The 24,944-nt window shown below is 54.3% G+C and overlaps 7 protein-coding genes across 7 annotated transcripts; 1 reads left to right on the top strand and 6 right to left on the bottom strand.

The window, feature by feature from the left end:
* Positions 1–1,455: 1,455 nt before the first annotated feature.
* On the bottom strand, positions 1,456–1,931 carry CABS01_11939 (uncharacterized protein; the record flags this gene model as incomplete). The annotated part of the gene is made up of 3 exons (XM_060545293.1): positions 1,456–1,569; positions 1,662–1,812; positions 1,888–1,931. 3 exons carry the CDS (start codon positions 1,929–1,931, stop codon positions 1,456–1,458), a joined length of 309 nt encoding a protein of 102 aa, XP_060397158.1.
* Positions 1,932–3,717: 1,786 nt separating this feature from the next.
* On the bottom strand, positions 3,718–4,040 carry CABS01_11938 (uncharacterized protein; the record flags this gene model as incomplete). The annotated part of the gene is made up of 3 exons (XM_060545292.1): positions 3,718–3,768; positions 3,824–3,839; positions 3,904–4,040. The coding sequence occupies 3 exons, from the start codon at positions 4,038–4,040 to the stop codon at positions 3,718–3,720; spliced, it is 204 nt and encodes a 67-aa protein (XP_060397157.1).
* An 805-nt stretch (positions 4,041–4,845) lies between these two features.
* CABS01_11937 (uncharacterized protein) lies at positions 4,846–9,177 on the bottom strand (the record flags this gene model as incomplete). Its single annotated transcript, XM_060545291.1, has 4 exons — positions 4,846–6,544; positions 6,920–7,151; positions 7,227–8,865; positions 8,926–9,177. The coding sequence occupies 4 exons, from the start codon at positions 9,175–9,177 to the stop codon at positions 4,846–4,848; spliced, it is 3,822 nt and encodes a 1,273-aa protein (XP_060397156.1).
* Positions 9,178–10,406: 1,229 nt separating this feature from the next.
* Positions 10,407–12,514, bottom strand: CABS01_11936 (mucin-1; the record flags this gene model as incomplete). Its single annotated transcript, XM_060545290.1, has 4 exons — positions 10,407–11,233; positions 11,284–11,719; positions 11,836–12,104; positions 12,487–12,514. The coding sequence occupies 4 exons, from the start codon at positions 12,512–12,514 to the stop codon at positions 10,407–10,409; spliced, it is 1,560 nt and encodes a 519-aa protein (XP_060397155.1).
* Positions 12,515–18,613: 6,099 nt separating this feature from the next.
* CABS01_11935 (oxidoreductase) lies at positions 18,614–19,607 on the bottom strand (the record flags this gene model as incomplete). Its single annotated transcript, XM_060545289.1, has 4 exons — positions 18,614–18,681; positions 18,750–18,845; positions 18,922–19,306; positions 19,380–19,607. The coding sequence occupies 4 exons, from the start codon at positions 19,605–19,607 to the stop codon at positions 18,614–18,616; spliced, it is 777 nt and encodes a 258-aa protein (XP_060397154.1).
* Positions 19,608–20,612: 1,005 nt separating this feature from the next.
* CABS01_11934 (RadP cytochrome P450 epoxidase) lies at positions 20,613–22,568 on the top strand (the record flags this gene model as incomplete). The annotated part of the gene is made up of 5 exons (XM_060545288.1): positions 20,613–20,669; positions 20,727–20,922; positions 21,014–21,996; positions 22,116–22,288; positions 22,385–22,568. The coding sequence occupies 5 exons, from the start codon at positions 20,613–20,615 to the stop codon at positions 22,566–22,568; spliced, it is 1,593 nt and encodes a 530-aa protein (XP_060397153.1).
* Positions 22,569–22,819: 251 nt separating this feature from the next.
* On the bottom strand, positions 22,820–24,608 carry CABS01_11933 (uncharacterized protein; the record flags this gene model as incomplete). Its single annotated transcript, XM_060545287.1, has 5 exons — positions 22,820–22,909; positions 22,971–23,077; positions 23,163–23,769; positions 23,832–23,904; positions 23,959–24,608. 5 exons carry the CDS (start codon positions 24,606–24,608, stop codon positions 22,820–22,822), a joined length of 1,527 nt encoding a protein of 508 aa, XP_060397152.1.
* Positions 24,609–24,944: the final 336 nt, after the last annotated feature.

Genomic DNA, 24,944 nt, shown 5'->3' with positions numbered 1-24,944 from the left:
AGAACCAGATCTTCTCTGGCTTGGGTTCGCACCTGTGCCTTGACAATGAGAGAGTGACACTTGTGACTTGGGGATACTGCGCAAGAACACCACAGACAGGGGACTCCACCCCGGCGGCAGCACGTCTCCGCATCCGCTGTCACCTATCCCGCCGACGAGGCAACGCCACTTCATGACAGGGGGCTCATTTTGTGAGTGGCTGGGCTGCAGGGGAGCCCGGCCGTTTGCTTACCTAACATCTCTCGACCTCTCAGTCGTCTCTTGGGTCTTGAGTCTTGAGTCCTTGAGGCTGCGGTTCTCGCCGAATCAAGAACCATGCTTCATGTCTCGAGCCAGAAATCAAGCATCTTCAAAGAATCTTCAAGTCCATGAGTGATCGTAGTAGTCTTAGCATGCCATATCCCCAGACTCGGTGAGAGATAATGAGGCGGGTGTCCCAAGTGTTAGCTGCAGGAGGCGCCCGAGACTCCATCTTCACCGCCGGACGAGCTGTCAAACTCGAGACGGCAGGTCTAGCGGTCTACTAGCAAACCGTCTTACGTCCTTAGTCTTCACTTTCACACGCAGCCACACTATCATGATCCGGGTTTAGCTCCCATATAGAAACCTGTATCCCCATTTTTCATCTTCTCTACTTGAACCACTTGTTGGTTCAAGATTCTTCGGGACTCGTATGCGAGCACTCGAAAGATCCAATCCCCCTGCCTTGCCTGCATCCTCCAACGCTTCCCAAACGCCCGGTAACAAAGACAGTGGACGGCAAAAGGTCAACACAACACGAATACCTCGTCACAAATCCCAAAAATGAAAGGGACGAGACTCGAACTCGCGCGGGTTGCCCCACCAGGAAACAGATGTTAAGCTGACCTTAACCTGGCGCCATAACCAACTCGGCCACCCTTCCGTGTGGACCTGTTTGGTGAACAGGGGTGTTGTGACGATCCTCGCGCCAGAGCAGACCAAGACCGCCGCGCCATGTCCGCTGTCGTCCATCGAGCCCGTTTAGACTATCGCAAACCACATGGATAAGCATCACGATGGCATGCGGGACTCGCTGTGGCTGCAAAGCGTGGTGAATAGTGCGACAGCATTACATCGGCTTTTCGTTATTCTCTTTCGTCCTTTTTACTTTCTTCTTCCAAAAACGTTACAGCCCTGGGCCTATCAATTGTACTGTAAAACACGACTCAGCATCGTTCTCGTTTTCGTAATTAAGTTTTATCCTTAATATCTGCATCGTCATTTTAACTTCCCGTCTCAGCCCGTGCCATCCACCTCAACCTTTAGCAAGGTAAGTAAGCTTAAAGACATGAAACCTTACATCTACAATGTCATCAAAATTTCGCAGGAATGGAGAGATAATCGTTGGTAAAATCATCACTTTGGCATATAAGCTGCTACAACAAAGTCAACGCGAAAGGAAGCGGACCACAAATCTTTCCATCTGGCCTTGACTCAGCAGGTAGAGCCACCCTTGCAGTGCTCCTCGCACTTGGCCCTCCACTCCTTGCCGCCGAGCCCCTCAAACGTCAGGAACTCGTTGCCGTTGTTGTACACGGCGTAGCATTTCTGCATGTCCACGCGGGTTAGTCACTGAGAGATGACGAATTGCAAAATGTGCAAGATGTCTGTGTACGAGAGGCAGAGGGGGATCAACGTACGCCATCCTTGACTTGCGAAAAGACGGTATCCTCGTGGCCCTTGGGCTTGTTGAAGAAGACGCCGGCGTCGGAGTATCCGTTGCAGGCGGCCTGGAGGCAGGTGTCGTCGCCCGTGTTGCACTTGCAGCCGACGTGGGTGTTGGCGGCGGCTCTGTTGTTTGCGTCGCGGTCAGTAAGATGCTCAGGACGCTCATGGGCCGGGAGAGGTGGAGGCGGTGGTGCTTACATGTAGGGCAGGACAACTGCCAGAACAAACTTGGTGAAGTGCATCTTGAAAGAGAGTGGATGGTTATGCTGTGAGAAACGAATGTAGAGGCTGGGGAATGAGAGACAAAGGCGATGATGACTTCGAGCTCTGTTCAACTGTCAAGACGAGGGACTTGAAAGCCCTTTATACAGATCACATTTCTTCTTCAACTTCACAGGTGGAACGACAACATGCCTGTGTCTCTCGAGTACGGATACACTAGTTCACCTACAATGATCTACTTAGATTACCTCAGTTTGAAGTCAAACTCTATGTCTAATTTCATACTCTGATCAAGCTCACGGACTCGCACAAGTCGCCTCATTCATCAGTCGCAGTTCCACAACGTCACCCAGCGATCGCGGTCTGGCTCTAGCCCTACCAATCTCAGAGGCTTAGACCATTCAAGCGTGGAGACAACTGACGGAAAATACTCCAAGGAGTCGTTTGATCTTGCGGTAGTTCATCCAGTGGAGCGACCTCTACGGTGTATCCGACGATCCGCAACAAAGTGCCCTGAGTCGAGACGAGATTAGACTACATGTGGATGGAATCCGAGAAAAGTAGAGATTCCAATCTCTATCCGGTGCGGGAGGTCAGTAGAGTAAGGCAGAGCGACGAGATACGCACGACTCAGTGCCCCAGAAATCTCGAACCCGTGAAGCGGACTACTCCGTATCGCTGGGAGCACCAAAGTCATCAACCCAGTATTCTCACCTCCTGTCCCGTCCGTGCCCGTTATCCGAACTCGACCGTACCCCGTGTTGGTAACGGAAAATCTCTCGGAGCCGGATGACTCCGTAGCGGCGATGCTCTTAGGACGTTTTACGGCCAACGCGCGGCGCCAACCGGTGATCCGATCGTTCACGTTATGCTTCAGCTGCCCAGCGATACCGGATGCGCAACCAAGTCTAGCATGCAAAAGAACAATCCGGTAGCGTATGTAACGGCACAAGCTAAGGAGTATCCGTAGGGCGCAGCGAATTTCGCCAAGACCGCGCTCAATCTATCTTACGTGAAACTTGGAGCCCGTTCTGGTCCTCAAACTTGGGGGGGCCACAATTTACACTCCCAAGCTGAAATCTCGAGTCTGTGAGCAGCGTGGTGCTCCGCGTCGCTGTCCTTTGAAGAACCCGAGGTGACATATCTTTGGGGGGGCATATATAAGGCGTTTCTCGCATCGTTGATTGATCGGACGTCCCCAACGAGACCGACTCATTGGAGGGTGGAGGCATTACTGTTGCAATTGCATCGACGGGCTCAACAGCCGGTACACTAAAGTACCTAGGCACCTGCCTTACATCACGTTGTTGCAACTGCACGGCAGCAGCAAACGGCTGGAGTCCTCAGCGAACGGAGCGGCGAAGGGCTCCAAGCCGCACTAGTTACCTAGCCGATGTGCCGGAGGCGGCGGAAGCTGAAGGACAATGGGGAGTGAGACGGGTGCGAGGTGGGGGCTTTTTCGGAAAGCATTTTGCTGGGTGGCCATTCCGCTGTGGGGCCGTGCGGCCGGGGCTCGGGAGTGGCTTGGGATTTCCCCCGTGCTATTAGCCAGGGAGGCAAGCCACATCTAGGTCATTCCATCAAGAGAGCAAACAAACGTAGCCTTCTCGAGAGACTAACGTCACGCATGCATCGTTCCGAGACCGTCTTGGCAGACTCGCGTCTTAATAGACAGCTTGTGGATGGAGTTGGAAATATGTTCAAGGGTATGTTGCGATCACAAATCTATTCCACTTCATACTGCATTTCTATCTTGATACTCGGCGCCATCGCCACCATCCACCACCCGCCTATCCTGGGTATCTTCTATGCTGGAATCGTCATGTATTGAGTGCCTGTATACCGACCAATGGGGCCCTATTACCGAGTCAGTCGTGATCAAACACCACGGCCCTTTATCTCCCCTACTCACAGCTTCTCCCACCCATCTGTGTCCGGGTTTCAATCTCCTCAGTCTAAGGGCGGCAGTACGAGCAACGAGCATGTGTGCACGCCACAAACGCATCGTTGGGCTTGTTGTTGAAGTCGCAGTACTCGTAGCACTCCATCAGGTTCTTGTCGGGGCAAACCTGTGCGCTGGCGAACGAGAGGCCGGCCACGAGGATGGATAGAACGGGTGCGAGCTTCATGTTGGCGAGTACGGAGTATTCGTATACCGGGTCTTGAAAATAATAGAAGGGAGGGTTTACCTAGGAGAATGGAGTTGCCAAGAGTGTTTATGAAGGACTTTCTCCCCCCCCCCCCCCCCCCTTCTTATAAGCGCAACTGTGCCTACAAGGTGTTGCGCTCCAACAGAAAAAAAAAAGTGATTAGGCTATGTAGGGTGTAGCAGCGGCAGTGCCGGTGTGGATGATTTTCCCCGAGTCGGGAATGATGATGCTCGCAAGCCGACTCGGGAAATAACTACGCGTGGAGCAGAAACGATATTGATAACCTGCATTATGACACATGGACACACTATCAAACGTTATGATTGGGGAACAATCGCCAGTAGAACCTATGGTGGACTGTCTAGCAAGAGACAGACTCAAGGCCCTAGTTTCTGGCACGGCTGTACGGATACGGCGTATACGGGTCACGGATAGCATGGAAATGAGCTTTCGTAGTACAAAGTCACAGACTACGAAGTAGTAGCGAAAGTGAAAGACCGTGCTTAGTCGCGAGAGTTCATTTCGTTCCTCTCAAGGTTCATGACTATAATCCAAATTAGGTCGTCACCCAATCGTCTCAACTTCCACGTGCCCATAGTCTTGTGTTTTTTGTAGATTGCCAAGACGACTTTTCTTTCGGAAATAAACCTCCTGAGGATGCTTGATTCAACGGTGGAGGAAACACACAAGAATCCATGTCTCAACTCATCTGGGTACGGAGTGCAAGACAATATTTCATACGTTCCACTCTTAAATCTACGGACACGATACTACCAAGGATATCCTACAACTCTTCGCTCCAATCGCCCTCCTCTCCTAATTCAACAAACCGGGCCAGCCGCCTCTTGAGTTCCTCCACGCCAATCCTCCACGAAGACGAAGTCGACGACAATAGCGGCGGCGCTGGCGGTGGCAAGAGCACCTCGTCCAGGATATGCACAACGCCATCCCTGACCGGCACATCTCTCGCTGATACCGCCGCCCCATTCACCCCAACACCCCCCTTCACTACGCCCACCGGCCGTCTAGCGTTGCCCGTACGTCTCGCGCTGCGAAAAACCACCGCCTCGATCGTGACCCTCGCCCCGTCAAGCAGAGTCTGAACATCCCGTCGCACCCGCCCCGCCCCGTCGGCGTCCTCCCCGAGGTCCCTCCCCCCGTCGGTCTTCTTCTCCATCTCCTCCTCATCCATCTCCACGCCTTTGAAAAAGTCCGTATAAATCACCTCCGCAACAAAATGATACCTCACCAAAGCCTCGAGAAACTTGGCCCCCTCCCGCGAAGAAAAGAGGAAATCCATCGCTTCCTCGCCCAACTTATCCCACGCCTCATTCGACGGCGCAAACACCGTGATCCCAGAGCCACCGCGCAGGCGCCGCAAAACTTCCTCGCTCACTCCGCTCCGCTTCACCGCCTTCGCAAAAGCCCCCAGCATATCCTCCGGCACCGCAGCACCGACGAGTATATCCCACCGCGGCGGCGGAATCAGAACCTCGTCTATAAAGTGGACGACAACAGCACCATCCCCGCTCTCCCTCGATTCGGAAGCGAGAACCCGGGCGTAAAAATTGATCTCAACACCCGATGGCCCCTCCGTGGTCCTCAGTCTCTGCCGTCGAAGCTCCCCGCCCCCACCTTTTTCGAGAACCGTTTCCGCCGTCCGCAGACCGCGGAGGTCTTGGTAAGTATACCGCCCCGGAAGAACGTGGTACTCGAGGATCTCGCCGAGTAGCTCCGCTCGGCTGAGTTCGAAAACGCCCTCGAGCTTCCGAAAGGCCGAGTCCGTGGGGACGAAGATCGTGAACTGCTCTTGTTTCTGCGTTTGCTCGTCGTTGTTGCTGAGAAGCATGTCGTGGACCTTGTCGTATGAGGTGAGGAGCGTCGTGAAGTACTCCGTTTGCATGCCGCTCTCGTTGATCAACGTCAAGAGATTCTCCCCTTTGTCTGCTTCTTCTTGACGCGATCTCGGATCTTCACTTGTTATTTGCTGTAGTACGACCGGCGCTGCGTGGCCGGTTCCGATGTCGTGGGCGTCGGTTGGATGTCCCATCACGCGTCTACCGGCCTGGGCCACGGCTCCAGCAGCTTGGTAGAACATGCCGCCAATGGCATTGACCACATGGCCGAGTGACGATGACTTGTCATAACTCCGTGCCCGCGTTGTCTCCCAACTCGACTCCCTCGAGCTCCCATCCTGGATTCTTACTATTGACGGCTCGGGCCTAGTCTCGGGTAAAGCAAAAGCCGAGACAGAAGCAGCCACAGCCGCGTATGGCAAGACACAACTCGCCTTCATATCCTCAATATCTTGGGTATCCGATATCGAAGCAGCCGCAGACGGCGACGACGGCGAAGAATCCACTGACGATGAGCGAACGTGACGTATCAGCTTTTCAGAGAGATTTCGACGGAGAGAAGTAGAAGGGTTGAAACGGATTTGTATTCGATGCCCCATGGAGAAGTACTCGCTCCCGATCATAGCCCTATATAGGTAAAAGGTAATTGTTGTGTAATTCTTCAACACAAAGAATGGGTCTGAGACATTCACGACCCGGACGAAGTGGGCGTCCCGGTCTCCGCTGATGTAGGTTTCCTGTCATCGGATGGAGACATAGAGGTTCCCGTCCCCCCCCCCCCCCCCCCCCCCCCCCCGGGGGGCCCGCCCCCCCGGGGGGCACCCCGGGGCCCCGCTCTCGGTTTTACTCTTCCCCCCCACGCCCCCGGCTCCCCCGCGGTAGGTTTCCTGTCATCGGATGGAGACATAGAGGTTCCCGTCCCCCCCCCCCCCCCCTCCCGGTCCCGGGCGGGCAGCAGCATCGAGGCGGACCATCAGGGTCCGCATTTGCAGTTTGACTTACACCGCACCGTCGCGGCTCTGCATGATGTTCCACTTCTTCCCGGTGCATGTGATATTCAGATCCATTGTTGGCTTTGACTGGTTGAGAATGTAGACAAGTCGTGTCTTGGCGGTTGTGTAGGACAACAAGGTGTCGTCGCCCGAGTCCGAGAATACCGGGTCCAAGGGCATGATGTACCGTCCGCCGCGATGCATCCAGGAAGTGTGTCCCACGGCCATTTTGTTACCTCGTCCTTTTTTGACTCGTCTCAGAGTATTGACATGGTGATGCCGTAAAAAGTTGTACAAAGGCAGGCGAGCTCACACACGCGGGCCCCCAAACCCGCCAACAACCCGAATCTCCCCAGCCTTCTTCCGTTCCACCGCCTCAAAGGCATCGACAACCCGCCCGCTCCTGACATCAACAACACCCCATCGCTGCTCTCTGCTCTTTCTCGAGCCCCTTCTTCTTCCTCCCACTTCCGCTTCCGTCCCGTGCTCCCAAACACCAATCTCGTCAAGAAGGACCTCCAAAGCCCACACAAATCTCACACCCCCTGTGCCATCATCTTCCCCTCCACCGCCGCCCCCAGGCGCAGCAGTATACAATCTCTCAGCATCTTCCTTATCCCTAGGTATTTTCGTACACAGCAGGTGCAAATCGAGAAGCTGCGAAAACACAAGCCCAAAGGTGGGTTTATTCCGCCTCGACGCCGCCTGGTTCCCGCCGTAGCCGTAACCCGTGATATTCAGCGCCGGTGGGTTAAAGATGGATCGCAGCGTCGGGTCGACCGCCTTACCACCACTGCCAGTGCCATGTTCTCCTCCATTCGGTGGTGGCGGCGGCTGACCTCCCTGGGCATTCGCGGGCTTGGATACCGTCGACTCTTTTGAAGAGCTCGTGCTGTTGAGGAGCATGATCAAGGGGCTAGTCTCCAGGTTTCTGGATAGATACCGCAGGTGGGAGGAGAGGCGTTGGAGCGAGTCATGCGCGGACTGACGGTCGCGGCGGGTGAAGAGGGCCGTCATGAGGCTGTGGAAGTGGGTGATGAGGATGATATCCGGCAAGGTTGGACCTTTCGAATCGTCGTCTTCTGGGGATCTGCTCTCGGGTGCTGCTACGGCTGCGGTGGCCTCGGGAATCTTGTTCTCCGGCGGCGGTGGTCTACTCTCAGTCTCCTCCTCGTGAAGCTCTTCTGTGACTTGTTCTGGCGTTCCTTCAACATTATTATTCAGGTCGTCCCCCTGTGAGCCTTCAGTAACTTCCTCTTCATCCGCTCCTCTCTCGGGAGAATCTGCAGCCATAAACGGCGTCGGGGACCGAATTGTCGAAGGCGGCGGTGACAGCGAAGACGACGACGAAGATGGCAGCGAGATGGCGTCCTCATCGTCATCCTCGTCACTGTCCGCGATCTCTGTTCTCGTAGATTTGATCGGCTGAGGCCGTGGCTTGAGTTCCGGCAACACAATCCTCTCGGGCTGTTGAGATACTTCTGGCTCAGGCGCAGCATGCTCTTGTCCCCTCGACGAATTCGCCGCATCCTCAGCAGGCGCTTCCACACCGGCCGAGCCTTCCGCAACCCCTTCATTCCTCTTATCGTCTCCCGTATCATGCTTATCATCATCCTTCAACCGCTCCCTAGATGGTGCGCGAACCCCGGGGGAGGAGACCACGCGTGGCTCAGGACTCTCAGGCAGAATGTCCAAGTCGCCAAGAGCCTCCCACAAGCCCTCGAAATCAAACACCCTCGAGACAGAGACCCTCCCCAAACACCGCCTCAACCTCGTCGCCACATCCGCCTCAGCGGCGCCGCGGACCACGAGCTCCGTTCGAATGGCATCCCTCAGCGGCGGGAGGATGGCCGCAGGAGGCTGCGTCGTGACAACCATCACCCTCGCCTCCTTGCCCCTCTCATCATTCTCGAGCTCCTTTCCGCAGAGTGTCTTGGCCAGGGCCTGCATCGAAATCTAATCATACAAAGTCAGTTCATTTCCCCTTTGACTCCCTCAATGCAGGATAAGACTCACCAAGATCCCCATCTGCTCACTCTCAGAACTAAGCCCAACAACACTCCCCCTCTCGAACCCGCCACAGAGGACCTCCTCATCGACCTCCCGGCTCCCGACCTGCACTCGACCCCTCGCCACCGTTGCATCTCTGCGCTTCGTCTCCCGACTGCAGAGGACGGCTGCGGAGACTGGCTCAAGGGGGAAATGCGAGCTCGCCTGCGAAGCGGGGAATATCATTTCATCGCCGCCGTCGTCATTGGCGCCTGCCATATTTGTATGCCTTCTTCTTCTTCCGGGGCTCACCGTGGCCCTAACCGTTCTGGAACAAGACAGGTAAAAAAATAAAAGGGTATCATTTCCGTGTCATTTCGACTTATTCTTTCGTCGACTCTGCTGCGTCTCTACTCTGAGATGGAATGATGGAAGCCAGCAAGAAGGTATCGTCAAGTCACATGATGGCAGCTGCCAACAGTTGCGCGGATTAAATTCCGACGAGAGTTCCAGGGGAAGGGAGGAGCTGTTGTAAATTCTCCGCTGGAAATCTCGATTCAAGTCTCGGCGCTTTCCAGGGCCAGCCAGACTGGCACATTACTGTGTAGGTTGGGACAGGGCCTTATCAGCCACCTCAAGGCTCAATGACATCACCCCTGTGTCTTGCATGATTGTCACTTATGCAGCCCTTTCTCACTCCTTGCCTTCCACCTTACTCAACGCATCTCATCCGGACTTCGCCATACTAGAAACCTTGCTAGGGGGACACGGCAGACTAGGTAGTCATGCATTTTGTGCTTTTCTTGTCAATAAGCCGATCCCTTGTTCCAAAAATACCTTGCACATGTTGAGTATCCCATCATTGTCGCTACCTTATCACTGTTGAATGCACCGCAAATTAGCGCTGAGAAACGTCATGTGAGGCTCAATGTTCTCTATTTTCAATAAAGCTAATTCATAACAATCTGCCGACGGACTGTTGGATTGCCTGCTCTATGCCTTCCCTTTGTGTAAAGTGCCTCTGCCGGCCCTGGAATATTTGTAGCAAAAGAGGCAGAAAAGGAGGCTCGTTTCCTCCCAAAGAAATATGATTATTCACGAGAAAGGTATCACTTGTCGGGTGGTGTGAAAATCCAGACGCATATGCGCGACCGCTCCGCCCTGACAATCGTAGTTCTCGTCCTGATGGCTTCTCCAAGAGCCACCCAACCCAATTCGAGATCCCAACCGTATTGACTCCCTCCACAAATGATCCAGAATTCGATATTATCGGATCCGTAGCCCAATGTGTTTGCATTGTAACCAGATAGGTTCAAACAACTTCACGTCGTTCGTTCTTGGGGTGCATCGACTGCACCCTTTCTCTTTCTTGAAACTAATCGCCTCATGGTGAGGCGTTTGATGAATGGCAAGGACTTTCTTTGCCGTATGCCTTCGCATTCGTCTTGTTGTGTCCTTTGTGTTGGCTCGGTGCTCTCGTATCCTGCTTCCTAAGTTCTGCGAAACCACTAGGCGGCAGTGCCAGGTGCAGGAGGCGGTGCCATGGCATCGGAAGCCTGGCGTCTGCGTCCACCCTTCAGACTCTTGACTCTGGCCATGAAGCCTCCAGAAGGCTTGCTGGGTCCGTCCTCGGTCGGTGACATCATGTCAGCTGTGGCACGACGCTCGAGGCCATTAGCAGAGCCTCGACGGGGCACTGGGGGAGGTACACCAGGCGAACGGGTACCGTTGTCGGCTCGCTTGACCGAGATTGTCTCGGGCTCCTTTCCATACTCGGAAAAGAAGGGGTTACGCTCGCCAGTGTACGAAATGCTGCTGGCGGGTCCATTGGTATCGGGCGATCGGCGGGAGGTGTATGCCCCCTCAGGATTAGTGATTCGACCAGAAGGACCATATTCGCGGGGCTCCCTCTTCATTCCACGAATGCGCTGGGCGATGGACTTGCTGCGGCCAAGGCCCTCGGAGGTCGACTGCTGGGCTTGCTCAGCCTGAGTCTTCTGGATGGCAGCTCGGGCAGCAGGAGTACCCTCCAGGAAGGTCGAGGCACCGAGTCCCATGGATTCCTCTCCGTAAACGATCGAACCGCGAGCTCGGGGGTCAAAGACTGCGGGATCATCCTTGCGCTCAAGTCTGGCAGCAGTTGCAAAGTCTGCCGATGCCTCGCCGTCGTTGTGGCCCATGAACACAGCATGGTCCGGACGCTTGTTGAGGGGACCGGAGCCGCCAAGGGACATGTTGAGGGAGTCCTTGGCAAAGGCTTGCATCGGTGCACGTCGGCTGCCCTTGCGGTTACGGTGGGGGTTGGCTGCATCGAAAGGACCGTCGTGATGGAACACTACATGCCATTAGCCTGGAAATTTCCACTGAAAAAAATGCTTTACTCACATCCGGTGCCGTAGATGCTGGTGGCATCCAATTGGTCGATGATATCGATTCTGCGACTGGGCTTCTTGGGGTCCTTGTCCTTTCCTTCCCGGGCGCGGCGTTCTCTTTCCCGACGTCTGGCTTCCTTCGCCTTTCTCTCTTCGTCGGTCGGGGACTTCTCGATATCAATCAGTACGGACGACTCAGAGTTCCTGCGCGGTCGGCGTTCCTGAGGTCGGCGTTGGGGCGATCCAGGAGCTCCACCAGGTCGGGGAGGACCACCACTGCCCTGAAGGCGTCGCTGTCTCATCGCCTCCTCCTGAGATCTCGATGGACGGTGGCCGGGTGGCGGAGGACCGCGACGGGCTCCAGGCGGCACATTCTCGCGTCCTGGCACTCCAGGAGGGCGATTCGTCGGGGGTCGAGGTTGCTTCTGATCGTTAATGGTGAGACCATCCTGTCGGGCGGAAAGTCAGTAACCTGCGAACTCTCAATGGACGCGCGGCAAGAATTCAATTGGCGACCGAGGGATCGGTCCGGGTTCCATCAATTGATTCATCGGGGGCAACGTACAAACAGCTCCTCAGCGGTAGGCGATGCCTTGTTGTCCAGTGATGTCGACATGGTGCCTGCTCCGATCAAGTTCGGTTGACTACTCGAGTATGATGGATCGAGGAATGGGTTGCGCGAGACAGGTCGGGGAGGGTCGTCAAAAGGCGAAGCGGGAGAGGTGGTATTCGTAGTGCCGGAGAGTAGTGGGGAGGCAGCGCGGTTGCGAAAGGGGTTGTTGGATGAGAGATTAAGCGTCAAGCCAGCGCCAGCAGATTTGCTAGGTTGATGGCCTATTCCAAGGAAGTAAAGTTAGCACTCGATAGGAGGAAGGAGAGAGACAGAGAAAGACAGCGACGGCTCCGTGCATGCGAGTGACGGCGAGGGGGGGGAGGGATATGAAACATGAGGGCGGTATACATGACACAGCAGGTTCAACAACTGGGTGGAGCGGGCGCGGTGCTTGCGTTTGCTTGGGCGGCAGTGCAATCCGTGAGAAAGGGCGGCTCTCTTCCCGTTGGACAGGGCAAAAGTCAAAGGGGGAGAAATCCGGGAAGATGGTGGCAGGCATTGAAAGGGGTGGGTGGGAAGAGGGATGAAGGTTGGGCAGGATAGGACATGCCGGCGCATATCCATCCCCTACATCCATATCAGAATGTTTGATTCTTGGCTTACCTGGCTGTGCTGATTGTGCCTTTGACATTTTGGCTGTAATTTGTGAGGTATACCGTGTGGGATGGTGTGGTACCCGCGACGGGAGGGATGACCAGATGGGAGTATGGATAATGATGATGGACGGGCGCGTCGTATTGAAAGTCAAGGGATCGGCCTTTTCTTCCGCCAGAAAAAGGGGAGCTGTCCGACCGATTGAGGAGAGCAGCGAGCGTTGCTAGCAAGCTTGATTTTCGTTGGCTGTCAAATGGCCGTTCCTAGCGTCATGCCTCTCTGCAGGGACAAACAATAACGGGGGGGACGGGTTTTTGGAGGAGCCACCCGACAGTTCCTCGGCAGGTCACTGTGCGGTGCGGTGCGCGCGGTGTGTGTGGCAGCGTGCGGGCAAGCAATCTGCAGTACGTCCGAAGGCAGATGGGTGGTCGGGATCCGGAGTCGTAGGCGGGTGGGTGCGTGGGTTCAAAAGAAGAAAATAGGGGTGAGTTGTAATATCAAAGATCCTCGATTATAGTCGGCAATGCGCGTCTGGTTTGGCTTGTAGTGCAGCGCGGTGTCCTTTTCTCCTGCTTTGATCCGACGTCAGCTCGAAAAAAGCATCCCTTGGGCTTTGAGGGGATGAATTGGTTTGGGGGGGACGAATTGATTATCGGATAATGGATTGGGTCCAAATCATCCAATTCAGGGGGAGATTGCTGGTCTGCCGGGAAGCGAGTAGTTTGGCTAGGTGGCTAGGAATTTTTGGGTGGTAGAGTGGTGGATCTGGGGTCCACGCACCATCCACGACTTGCGAGGATGAAGGGGTCTGGCTGCTTGGGTTTGGAGACTTTGGACAGGATTGGGCGGGCACTCGACCAAAAGGCTGGATGATGCCGACGACTGGACGAACGCGCGACAACCGAGCCAAGTAGCTGTCTGAAGAGTGGGCCAGAAAAGGAAATGCAAGCTCACCTTCTCTCTTGGCCTGGGTCTGGCTTTTTTCGTTTCCTTTTCTTGCTCAGTCCACGTCCGTGTCAGAGGTACGGAACAACGTCGTCTCTCTCACAAGAGAGCGGTTTGACGAGTTAATAAGTCGATGCTCGGTATTTCAATCCGTGCGATCGCGATAACCCAAAAACGATCCGGGGACAGTGTCTAGATCAGTGATGATGTTTGACAGCTCGTACAGTCGCTAGCTGGTATTGCCGTGTGACACGGGCTCGGTGTGCCTGCAACACGGACCCGGGTTGACCCAACTTCTGGGTCGCTTTGATGCCTTGATAGGGATGCCCGTGTCTCTGCGAAGCGAGAGATGACGACAGAAAAGAGAAGGTAGTGTAGTTTTGGCTGAATAGGGAGGTGATGGTGACACTGTTCCTAGTCGTGTTCGGATGCTTAGAGAATGCGGGTGATCTCTGAATATGAGATGCGAAGTCGGATGAGATGGTGAGGCGAGATGAAGGTAGATGGATGCGAGAACGGACGAGAAGTTGGAGCGAGAGACGAGAGATGCTGCTTGAGAGTTCGTTCAGCTCGAGAGTGTGTTGGCGAAAGAGAAAGAAAAACGAGGGACGGGTGCGAGGCAGTGGAAAGTCCCGTGAGGCAAGTAAGGCCAATGGTCCACTCGTCGAAGAGGGGGAGGAGCTGTGAGGCGGAAGAGGAAGGAGGTCCCGTTGAAGGAAAGAACAAAGGAAGGAAGGCGCAAGGCTTAAGTTCTGAGGCTTGGTGTGAAAGAGCAGGAGGCAGGAGGCACTCCACGAGTCGTTGAGCAGGGCAGGTGCACCTCAGGCAAAATATTTGTGTATCCGTCCGTAGCTTTTGAACGGGAAAGAAGGGAATAATCGAGTAGGAGGAAAGAAGGAAGCCACGGCCAAGGTAGGTAGGTACCTTTTAGCTAAGGAAGGTGAGGTGGGTGAGCTGAGGAGGGGCAGGCAAGAGCGATAGTTTATTAGTATTAGTCGACTCTGATACCTCTTTCCTTTTCGTCGTTTGGGGAAAGAGGGCACAAACGATGAGAATGGGAAAGAGTCAACTGGAGTAGAAACGAGAAAAAGTGAGAAAGAGAAGGAGAGGAGAACCAAGAGCAATTAGGAAACGGAAAGAAACAGAACGTGGACAATGCAGCAAGAAACATCCCAACGACCTAACGACGCCCTCCCGATCCCCGCGCATTCCACCCGTTCCGATCGCCTCCTCCTCTCTGTCTCTCTCTCTCTCCATTTCGACATCCATGGATGTCATCCCCATCACCCATCACCCTCATCTGCCAGCGGCACCTGAACTCGACCAGGTCCTGGTCCTGGTCTGGCACAGGCACATGAGCCACTCCATCTCAATCTAAGCCGCCCACACCACACCATCCGAACCTATCCGTATGAATAGCTTATTATCTTGTAAGCTTACCTTTTTTCTCTCTTTCTCTCAGGGACACCATACAAAGACGAGGGAACGCTGACGACGGCAGATGCGGTTGGCTGGGAAGACGCCTCCTCCGACTTGGGGCCCTTCAGCCCGGGTCTGTGGCTGCATCGTGGGCGGTGAGCTTCTTCATGCCTCTACCATTATGTCACCACTGTGTCCACTGGACTTTCATTACCAGGTGGGTAAACACTTCCTGTTTCCTGATCCGTACTTCAGCCACTTCTATTACTACCTGTACCTTCATCACAACTTCTACTTCCAGCACCGGTCCTTCCAGTTGGCTCTTCGAGTACATCGCGTAGAGAATACGGATATACTCAAAGCATTATAGTGAGACTGTGACAAAGACAGCTGTGTCAAGCGAGGATAGCAGTGGCAACATGAGAAAGGGGCTGACTATCTGTTGGCTGGCGGATTATTTCTAACCCTCACTGAGAGCAACGCGCTTGTTCAAACAGAATACCTTACCTCGACCTCATGACCTTCACGGCCCTTCCTTGCCCTGTCGTGGCCTATGAACGCTAACTATCTTCCATCATCTCCCGTAGGACACACGGCTCCCCAGCTGAACCGGGCTGCAACGGCGGGATTTTGTTTCTTCTCATTTCCATCTCGCCATTCCGACCCAGATGTAATAGATCCATCACCAAGCTTCCGACCAAATCATGGTGCAAATGGCCACCGCTGCTCTGCAAATCTGCCGCTCTACGCTCGAACAAGTATCGCGGCATGGGGTCTTTGGAAACACTAGCCATGACCAACGCGGGAGTGATGTTCCTCGGCCGACCGGGGTGCAGACGAGACGTGCCGACGACACACCCCAGGACCCCTAATAATCCTAATTATTTTAAACTAAGGTAATTCAACAAATTGCTCTACTACGGTATCAGGCCAAAGTTTAACCCCCTTGTCAGGTATCTTCGCCCATGCTTCTCGCGATTATATCAGTAGCATTACTTTCGAGATTCTTGTGCACGTCGAATAGAAATTTAGCTATTGAGAGTCACTGCTCTACCCTAGCCAGACCCACGCTACCTGGTAGGGAGTTTAAACATACCCCTAAGGACCAAGTACAGTTGAATGACAGGGTGCAATGCGCCTAGACTCGCCTCCGATGGAGTTCCGCAGAACATGCCGGCCACGAATAACTGAGAGATGAGCATCTTCTGCATCTGCGACATGCACTCGTCCTCCAACAAACGATGAAGTGCGCGTGGGAACAAAACGGACGAGCCGGAACAGACAACAAGCCAAATTGTGTGGGTGCTGGAGCCATCTGGCCGACAATGCTTCGGTCGTTTCCCTCTCCACCGGGTTCACAGCCATCCAACTCATACCTTATGCACACACACCGGCTACTACCGACGGGCCTTCTTGGAGCTACGGACACCTTGACTTGGCCCTGTGTCTGTCAGGTACTTGTGGCATGTACCTGACATCAGCCAGGGTCAGACTTGTCTGTCCATCCTCCCGTGCGTGCTCCTCCACTCGGACTGTCGGCTTCTTGTTACGTGGTTCCTCTCTCTTTTTCCTTTGACCAGAGAGCTCATAGATGCAATAAACAGAACCACCTTCTTCCCGACAAAGCCGTACGTCTGCCTGCGAACGTATGTTCTTGACGACAAAGTCCACAACCCGGCTATGACACCACCACTGAAATCTTCACCTGGGATCAAGATGAGGGATGGAGCTGTTCGTCCGCCCTGGCCCTGGTCTCTCCAGCAGCTGGACAAGACGGAATCACAAGGGTAGCACAGGGGCCTATTTTGTTGCAACCTGCCGCCCTTCCAAATTCGCTGGATTGCAACCTCGTGTTGGGGGCCCCTGGTCGTCTCAACCATGCCAAGGGAACATGGGGTGCATCAATTTGAACGTCAGGCCAGTAGCCAGACTTCAGACTCCAGGAGTCCAGAGTGTCCGAATCTCGAAAGCTCTCTGCCGCCAGCCTCGGCGCCGCGCCATTGACGCTGCTGACAGTGCCAGCCAGCCCAATTCCAAGTCTATTGCCGTTGCACACACTCGAGCCCGTCTCCCGCCTGACGCGTGACACTTCCAGCCCGTTGTTGGCTGGTCTCCCCGCAGGGCCCGGCCATCGAGGTGGCGCCCAATAGTCACTCGCCATCGGACAATTCACTTTGTCTTTCGATCTCAGCTGTCATCCGAGCGCCATAACCTCCCACTGCTCCAATGTATCGAGGGAAGCCTGGAGACTAAATGGTTACCCTCACGCATGGAGGCCGAACGGCGAAAACAGATCCGCATTGTTCAGATTGTGATAAGAGCACCGTCGTGTATCCGTACGGGGTACAGTGTGGTGTTTGCGAAAGTCGAGATCGACACGATCACTCACTCAGCAACCAGCGTACGGAGTAGAGGTGCTTGCCGTATTGCCTTGCCAAGCCTCGGGCTGGATAACCAAACGGGCAGATGGCGCTGCCCGAAGAGGGAGACAAAACGCCCTCCAATCTCAGCCTCGGACGATCTGATTCGATCAGCCCCCAAATCTGACTCTCCTGGCAAACCGTAACGAGTTCTACGCTTCTTCTAGCCACCTGGAAGCAGAAATATGGCAGACTGAAAACATCGACCGCATTCGCCCATGATGTTATCGCAAATATCCAGCAATACCGTTCTTCACTTGGAGTGAGCTTGAAACCTCGTTTGACGTTGACGTTTGCAGCCTGCGGCCTCCTTTTTCCCTTCTTGGTTTTTTGTTTTGCTTTTCTTCATCTCACCCACATTGCGTCTTGATCGGATCGGGGAGCCGCCTTCCACCGTCACGGTCCTCCTAACAAGACTCAAGTCTCAGGGAAAGCGTGACAGCATCATCCTGGACTCTCATCGCCAATCTGAAACGTAAGCGAGCCTTCCATAGGCGAGAGCATTGGAGCAAAATCTTTTTGATGGGGCTTGTTCATATGAGCAGACGATCATGGGGAATTTGATTAATATCTGCAAAGTACGGATACAACAGCACTACGGATATAGCTGCACCAGCCGCACCTGCGATAGTGACCCCACAAGAGAATGGGTGAGGTACGCATGGGTCCGGTCTGCGTAGTGCAAAAGCTCGATCTCCCAGAGATTGCTCTAGGCCCAGCGGGGGCCAGCGCGATTCTTACTTCTTCTTTCCGTCTGTCTCCATCACGGATGGGCTGTCAGCCTGCCACGAAAGGATGGCGATAGGCGACTCTCATTGGGTCTCCTATTCTTAATTTCTTAGAAGTCACAGACTCACCCTCAGAGTCACAACTGCGATCCCGGGCCAGGAGGCAGACTCGCTGGGTAAACCTCTTCCGCCACATTGACCTTCGGGAATTGCGGGGATACAATCAGGGCATTCGTTCGTCTCAACTGCGGCTTTCTTCACGGTGACCGCCTTCCGGTCTTAGCCCTTCAACCCACTAATGCCCGCAGAGCCTGAGTCTGAGCCCAACTTTGCCAGAAAGCACTGGACGACACTGTAACAGACCTGCTCCCTGTACGGACATACACTATGTACATAGTAGACGGATATGCACGTCACGGTCCCTCGCAAAACCCGGATCCTCTTGCGCTCACTTAACCCGACTCAGCATCCATGAAGCCTGTTCAAATCCTACAGGAATCACCTTGTCTGCACGAGTAGGGACGAAGTCTGGACAACGGGTGTTCCGTGTCCAACGTCTCTTGCGCATTGGCGGACCACCGATGTGATCTCTCGCTTTGGTGAAAGAAGATACATTCCAAGCTATCACCAAGGGAGATGGAGCGGTGTTGAGAGCTCTTTGCCAAGAACCGGTTCAGCCGTACCGATGTCACCTATGAAGGCGTATGTCAGTTAAGAGGGTCCTGTCCACCAGCAGGTGTCACCGCTCATCGGTACTTACGCGGACCTCTCGGCGCCCAGTACTCGCCCGTCTTGGAAATGTCGAGCTTTGTTGTCCATTTGATGAGACTCTCGGCGGCTTCGTCGGGGGTGACGGCTGCGACACTCAGACGTTAATGATCCTTATGAAACTCACCGGGCCGCCTATGGGCTCAATGATATGAAGTACTTACCACCGCCATCGTCCCAGTACTTGTCGAATCCCACGCCTTTGGTCATCTCAGTACGCATGAAACCCGGGTGCACGATACTGATGATGACGCCCTTGTCCTTCAAATCGAGACTCAACAGCTTGCCCACCATGTTCACTGCGGCCTTGGATGCGTGGTGGGCATAGTTGCCGCCGCCCTCCTTCTCGTGTCGGAGGGTGATGCTCCCGGACTCGGACGAGACGAGCACAACCTTGGAGTCCTTTTGGAGAAGACCGGCGTGCGCGAGCGCGTGGACGATGAAGACCGGGGCGATGGAGCTCGTTGTGTACATGCGCTGCTCCTCGGCCCAGTTCGGACCCTTTTCGGTGCTGAAGTCCTCCGTCGCGAAGTAGCCTGCCGTGATGATCTACCTCCCCGCCAGTTATTCAACACACTCTCCAACAGCAACAAGACGAGTACTCAAAAAAAAAGCCACTTACCACCGTCGAGAGCGGCTTCGAACCACCGAGCACACTGACTAGGGTCTTGCCGACATTCTCGTCCATCAAGTCGATACCTGGGAGCCACTTTACGGCATCGGGGAAGCCTTCGGGTCCTTCTTCGGAACGCGTGGTGCCGTAGACGGTGTTGCCCGCGTCAGCGGCATACTGTTTGACGAGGGACGCCCCGAGGCCTCGCGTGCCGCCAACGACTAACACAGGAGACATGATGGTCTGGCACTTGTAACCTGTTTATCTTTGGAACTCGTATCTGCTGGTATTTGTGTTCTATTTTCGTTTTATTCCGGGCTCACTCTCAAACACTGCTGGAATGCGGCACCCGTTGGGGGAACTAAATTGGAGGGGCTTCGAGGGAGTCGGTTGAGGAATGTGAAGGGAACGGTTGAAGTGGTGAGTAACCTAAGCTACTAGAGCTACCTTATCGTGACGTAGGTGTCGCAGCGTGATGGCGGCTGGCCCAATGAAGCATGGCGAGTCGCATCACTGTGAATGGTGGGGGAGGGGCCTGAAATCACGTCTTATCGATAAAGTTGGTGTGACCATCGTATTGCTGACTGATCCGTTGTCTCGACTCGACCATCGAACCTCTCTTTCGTGAGTTATTCACAGGTATCTTGGCAATTAGAAAGCCTCTACTACTCAAATACACTTGAGACGAGAGTCAATTCTGTACATAAACTTGGGCCATTTGAAGTTCTGCTTCCGACGGCGGCAAAGCTGCGGCTTTGATTAATATATCATGACCAACCGTTGGCAACGCACGTGGAGAGCATTAGATCTATCAAAACAGATGTGAAAAGAATTGCCTGCGCCCGCTTCAATGTATAAACTTCCTCTGATCACGATTCAATCGGGCGAGGACAAGCGATTGAATGGATGCCAAGCTGTCAAAAAAAAAAGAGAAAAAAAAGAAAAAGAAAAAAAAAAAGTGCCGACAAACGTGTTCATGAAACCAATAACGCGGTTTAGGTTTCGAGTGAGATGCTACTACATACAACGTAGCTGTCTGTAGCATCCTGGCGCAGTGACGTTTGAGTTCACCTAATGAGGCAAACGGGTGGTGTTTGCCCCTTCAACCATCCCATCGAATTCGTATTCGTTCCAATGGGTTCTTAGATAATGACAGCTGTGAAGGTGCTCCAATGCTCGATAGCCTCATGGACTCCATTTCAGTAGCTGCAAGTCAACTGAGCCAAATCATATCTAGCAAACATGGCCCTCAATTACGGATCTATTGTGTTGTACATTGTTGAGATCACGATTACATATGTTTGCCTTTTGAATGCCCACGTTTAAGAAAGCTCTCACGCTGACCAAGTGTTATAGTACTTTTTACTCGGCATCTACAATGTCTACTTCCACCCGCTTCGTCACTACCCAGGACCATTCCTGTGGCGCTTCAGTCCGGTGCCGAAGAACATCTACCTCCTGACAGGCAGATACGCCGTCAAAGCCCGCGAAATCCACGAGACCTACTCTGGCGCCGTTCGCGTAGCTCCCAACGAGTTATCCTACATTCAACGTACAGTCACCGCACCTCACCTCATCTTTTCCTCCCCCTCCCGATGATTCACTCCGGACCAACAGTTCACAATACTAACACGCATAAACAGCGCAAGCATGGAAAGACATCCTAGGCCGCCCGCTCAAATCCGAAATGGCAAAAGACATACGCTTCTTCGGCGGCGAGAATTTCGGCCGCGACAGCCTCGTCACGACGAGACCGCAAGACCACACCCGCCAGCGCCGCATCTTCACGCACGCCTTTTCCAACACGGCGCTCAAGGCGCAGGAGTCCTTGCTGGTGGACTACGCCGACCAGATGGTCGAGGCGATGGGCTCGCTCGCCCAGCGTGAGCGTCAGCGCCAGCGAGCGCACGGCGGCGAGGGCGAGGATGAAGCATTCGGACCCGTCAACATTGTAGATTTGTACAACTTTGCCACGTTCGACATCATGGCGGACCTGACCTTTGGCGAACCGCTTCTGCTTCTCAAGAGGGGCGATTACACGCCCTGGGTGCGCAACGTCTTTGCGGGTCTCAAGTTTGTCATCTACGGGCTCGTCTTCCTTGAGATTCCGGTCCTGGGACCGCTCGTTCAGGAGGTTACGTCTGCGCCGCTGAAGAAGAAGGCGCAGGAGCATACCGACTTTGCGGGCCGGCTCGTCGATCGGCGGTTGAGGGAGGGACAAGCGCATCCGAAGCCTGATATTTGGAGTTTTGTACTCAAGCACAACGACGGCGACAGCAGCGACAATGATAGAACTAAGGGTATGGAGAAAGGTCTATCGAATGAGGAAATGCACGCCAACGCGGCCATGTTCATGGTCGCCGGGACGGAGACGTCGGGGACGGTGTTGTCCGGCACGACGTACTACCTGCTGCGGAACCCGCGGGTATACGATGTTTTGACGAGGGAAATCCGGGCTGCGTTTGCGAGGACGGAGGATATTTGCGTCGACGGGCTTGTGCGGTTGGAGTATTTGACCGCGGTGCTGATGGAGGGGTTGAGGTTGTATAACCCCGGCGGGGCGGGGATGCCGAGGATCGTGCCGCGGGGAGGGGCGGACGTTTGTGGGGAGTATATTCCGGAGGGCGTACGTTCTGGACCCTTGTTTCTTCCTTTATATCTTCCCCCGTTGCATAGTTACGTGATGAAGATAATGCTGGTTGGTGAGCTGGGAAGTTTAAATGGAAGCTTACAGTGAGATGGCAGACTCTAGTATCCGTCAACCCCTACTCGGCCTTCACGAACCCGGAGAACTGGGCCCGGCCGAACGCGTTCGTCCCGGAGCGGTGGATCCATATGGATGCGCCGGAGTGGGAGGGTGACAAGAGGGACGTACATGAGCCGTTTTCGTATGGGCCGAGGAACTGTCTGGGCAAAAAGTGAGTTACCACCGACTACTAGCACCCTCCTTTTGCCACTTGTATATTTTGTCCTTCCGTTCGCTGACGAAGAGCCTTGTGTGTGCTTTGGTTTAGTCTTGCGTGGATGGAGCTGCGTCTGCTGCTGGCCAAGACGCTGTGGCACTATGATCTGGCGCTCTGCCCCGGCATGGAGTCGTGGGTCGTGCAGAGGAATTATATTACGTGGGAGAAGGGGCCGCTGGTGGTGAAGCTGAAGCCTTTTTATATTTATCAAGGGTATACATTTACCAAAGCCTGAGTTGAAATATGAAAGATGCTTTCGAAAACCGATACATCATATGGCGATACACCAAGCGCCTAACGTCAAAAGTAAAAGCTGTGACCAAAAAAGCACAGAGTCTACTAGCGATGGAAACTCGTTATTTACATCATATATTTCGGTGAGATTCTGAGTCACAGATTCCCCCAATAATGTGTTATATTGCCTAATGAGAAAGTATGTACAATGAATGGAAAACTACCCGATCATGGTTCTGTAATTCTGTCGATTCAGTAAACTCCAATGGCTTCACCGACAACGCTCTTGAACATTCCGTTCGGGTCAAACTTCTCTCTGACGGCCTTGAAACGGGCAATGTGCTACAATCCCTTGTCAGCAAACCATCACTTCTACATCGAACGACGTGGTACCAAAACTTACATCGGGGTCGATGTTCTTCGCGGCCTGGGCAAAGACCTCGCGGGTATTCTTGGTCCAGTGAGGGCGGCAAGGGAACTCGTCAATGAGGACCTTGGCCAAGTTGTGATCTAGCAACAAAAACAAGTCAGTTTATATCCCTCCTTCATCGAGAAGCGGTGGTGCATTGAGCACCTCGCCGGGAAATGCACTCACAGAAAGGCTCGTTGAACCTGCTGTGGTCGCCAACAGTCGGTCTGAACGTCGGGAAATCAAGCATAATCACCCCCTTACTCCAATCCGCCCCGTCAGCAGTCCCATACGTAACCTGCCCCAGCAGATCAAAGTACGGCCTGCCAAACTTGATGTTAATCCCGCTCCGGTACGTCGACGTCATGACGATCAACTTCTTCGCCTCATCATCAAACAACGCCCTCACGCGCTTCAACATGGCATTCGCCTGCGTGATCGGGAACGCCAGCTCGAGCGTGTACCCCTGGACCCCGACCTCCCACAGCGGCCTCTGGTCCGGGTACAGCCCGCCGATGAGCACGTCGTAGTTCCAGCCGTAGACGGGCCACTCCTCGATGGGCTGGTTCGTCGTCTTTTCGCGGAAATTGGGCTTCGACCAGAGGCCGAAGAAGATTTCTTCGGCGAGCATGTTGGAGGTCGGGAGGTAGCGGCCGCTGTCGAGGAGGGTTCGGGCCGTAGTGCCCTCGAGGTCGGTGACGGAGAAGGTGTTTTGGAAGCCTTGCTGGTCCGAGGTGTTTGTGGGGACGACGTCGTAGTAGCGGTGGTGGAATTTGCGCTTGTAGGGCCACCACTGCGTGGGTTTATTAGTCCATGAGGGGTTCCTTAGGGGAAGGGAGTGTGAAGTAAACGTACCCAGAAGTTTGCTGTCGCGTAAGGCGCAATCATGCCGTAGATGTCGCCGTCTAGAACCTCGCTTTCCTCGAGCCTTTTCTCTCATCGTTAGCTTAGTCAAGCTACACCAGCTTCATGACGAACTCACGTCTTCTGCTGAGCATAAACCTTGAAGTCGGGGTAGATCTTAAACTTCATCCGCACAATGACACCCAACAACCCAAGAGAAGTCGACGCAGCCAGCCACGTATCGTCATTATTGTCTCTTACAAGGTGCCTCAGCTCCCCATTCCCATCAATAATATCCAACTCCAGCACGCCCGCCGCAACCATGGAATCCTCACGAATCGAAGACCGATGCGCTCCCATAGCCACACAACCCGCCAGCGTGATGTTCCAATTCACAAGCGTGTATCCCGCCGATGCGCCACGGGCATGGAGGTACTCGGCAAGCTGCAAGAACGTCACGCCGGCCTCGATGACTACGCTTCCTCCCTCGAGATCAAACTCGGAGATGCCGTTGACGTCCTCGGTGCGGATGATGACCGTGTTGGCGTCGTCGGAGCACATTGTGTCGTACCACATGTGACCCTTACCCGAGGCGCGGACCTTCTGGCCCGAGGTGATGGCGTCCTTGACGAGGGATTGGATGTCGGATACGCTGGTTGCGTTGTGGACTGCGGCGACGTCGTTGCAAGCGGGGAAGCCTGGGCCGTCAAAGGTGTTGTAGGGGGCTGCGGTGACGGCGGTCGATACGAGCAGCATCGCCAGGAGGGGAAGGGGGCGTAGAGACGGCATCGTCAAGGGACCTCGATCGGCCCGTGTTGGAGGCAAGGAATAAGGGAGCACAAGCTTCTGGTACTTGGCAAGGGGTACGAGAGACTAGGAACTTGCTCGTGAGATGGGACGAACCTGTCGTTTACTTATAACAACAACCTCTTCATCACTCTCTACACCGTTACATCTACATATGGAATGATAGACTGCACACCCAAACTCTCCATCAGAACAAATGCCGCGGACCTCGAACAAGCTTTCATGTGATGCCGGGAAAGAGTCACTTCTCTCAATGAAAAACCTGGTTCAACGGCAGGTCCAACGTCACCTAGGACACCCAGATCACCAGGCCAGGAA

Source organism: Colletotrichum abscissum (assembly GCF_030869225.1).
Source record: "Colletotrichum abscissum strain IMI 504890 chromosome Unknown Scaffold_34.1, whole genome shotgun sequence".
NCBI classification, from domain to species: Eukaryota; Fungi; Ascomycota; class Sordariomycetes; order Glomerellales; family Glomerellaceae; genus Colletotrichum; species Colletotrichum abscissum.
Note: the sequence above shows the minus strand (reverse complement) of the source record. Positions and strands in the feature narration are given on the sequence as shown.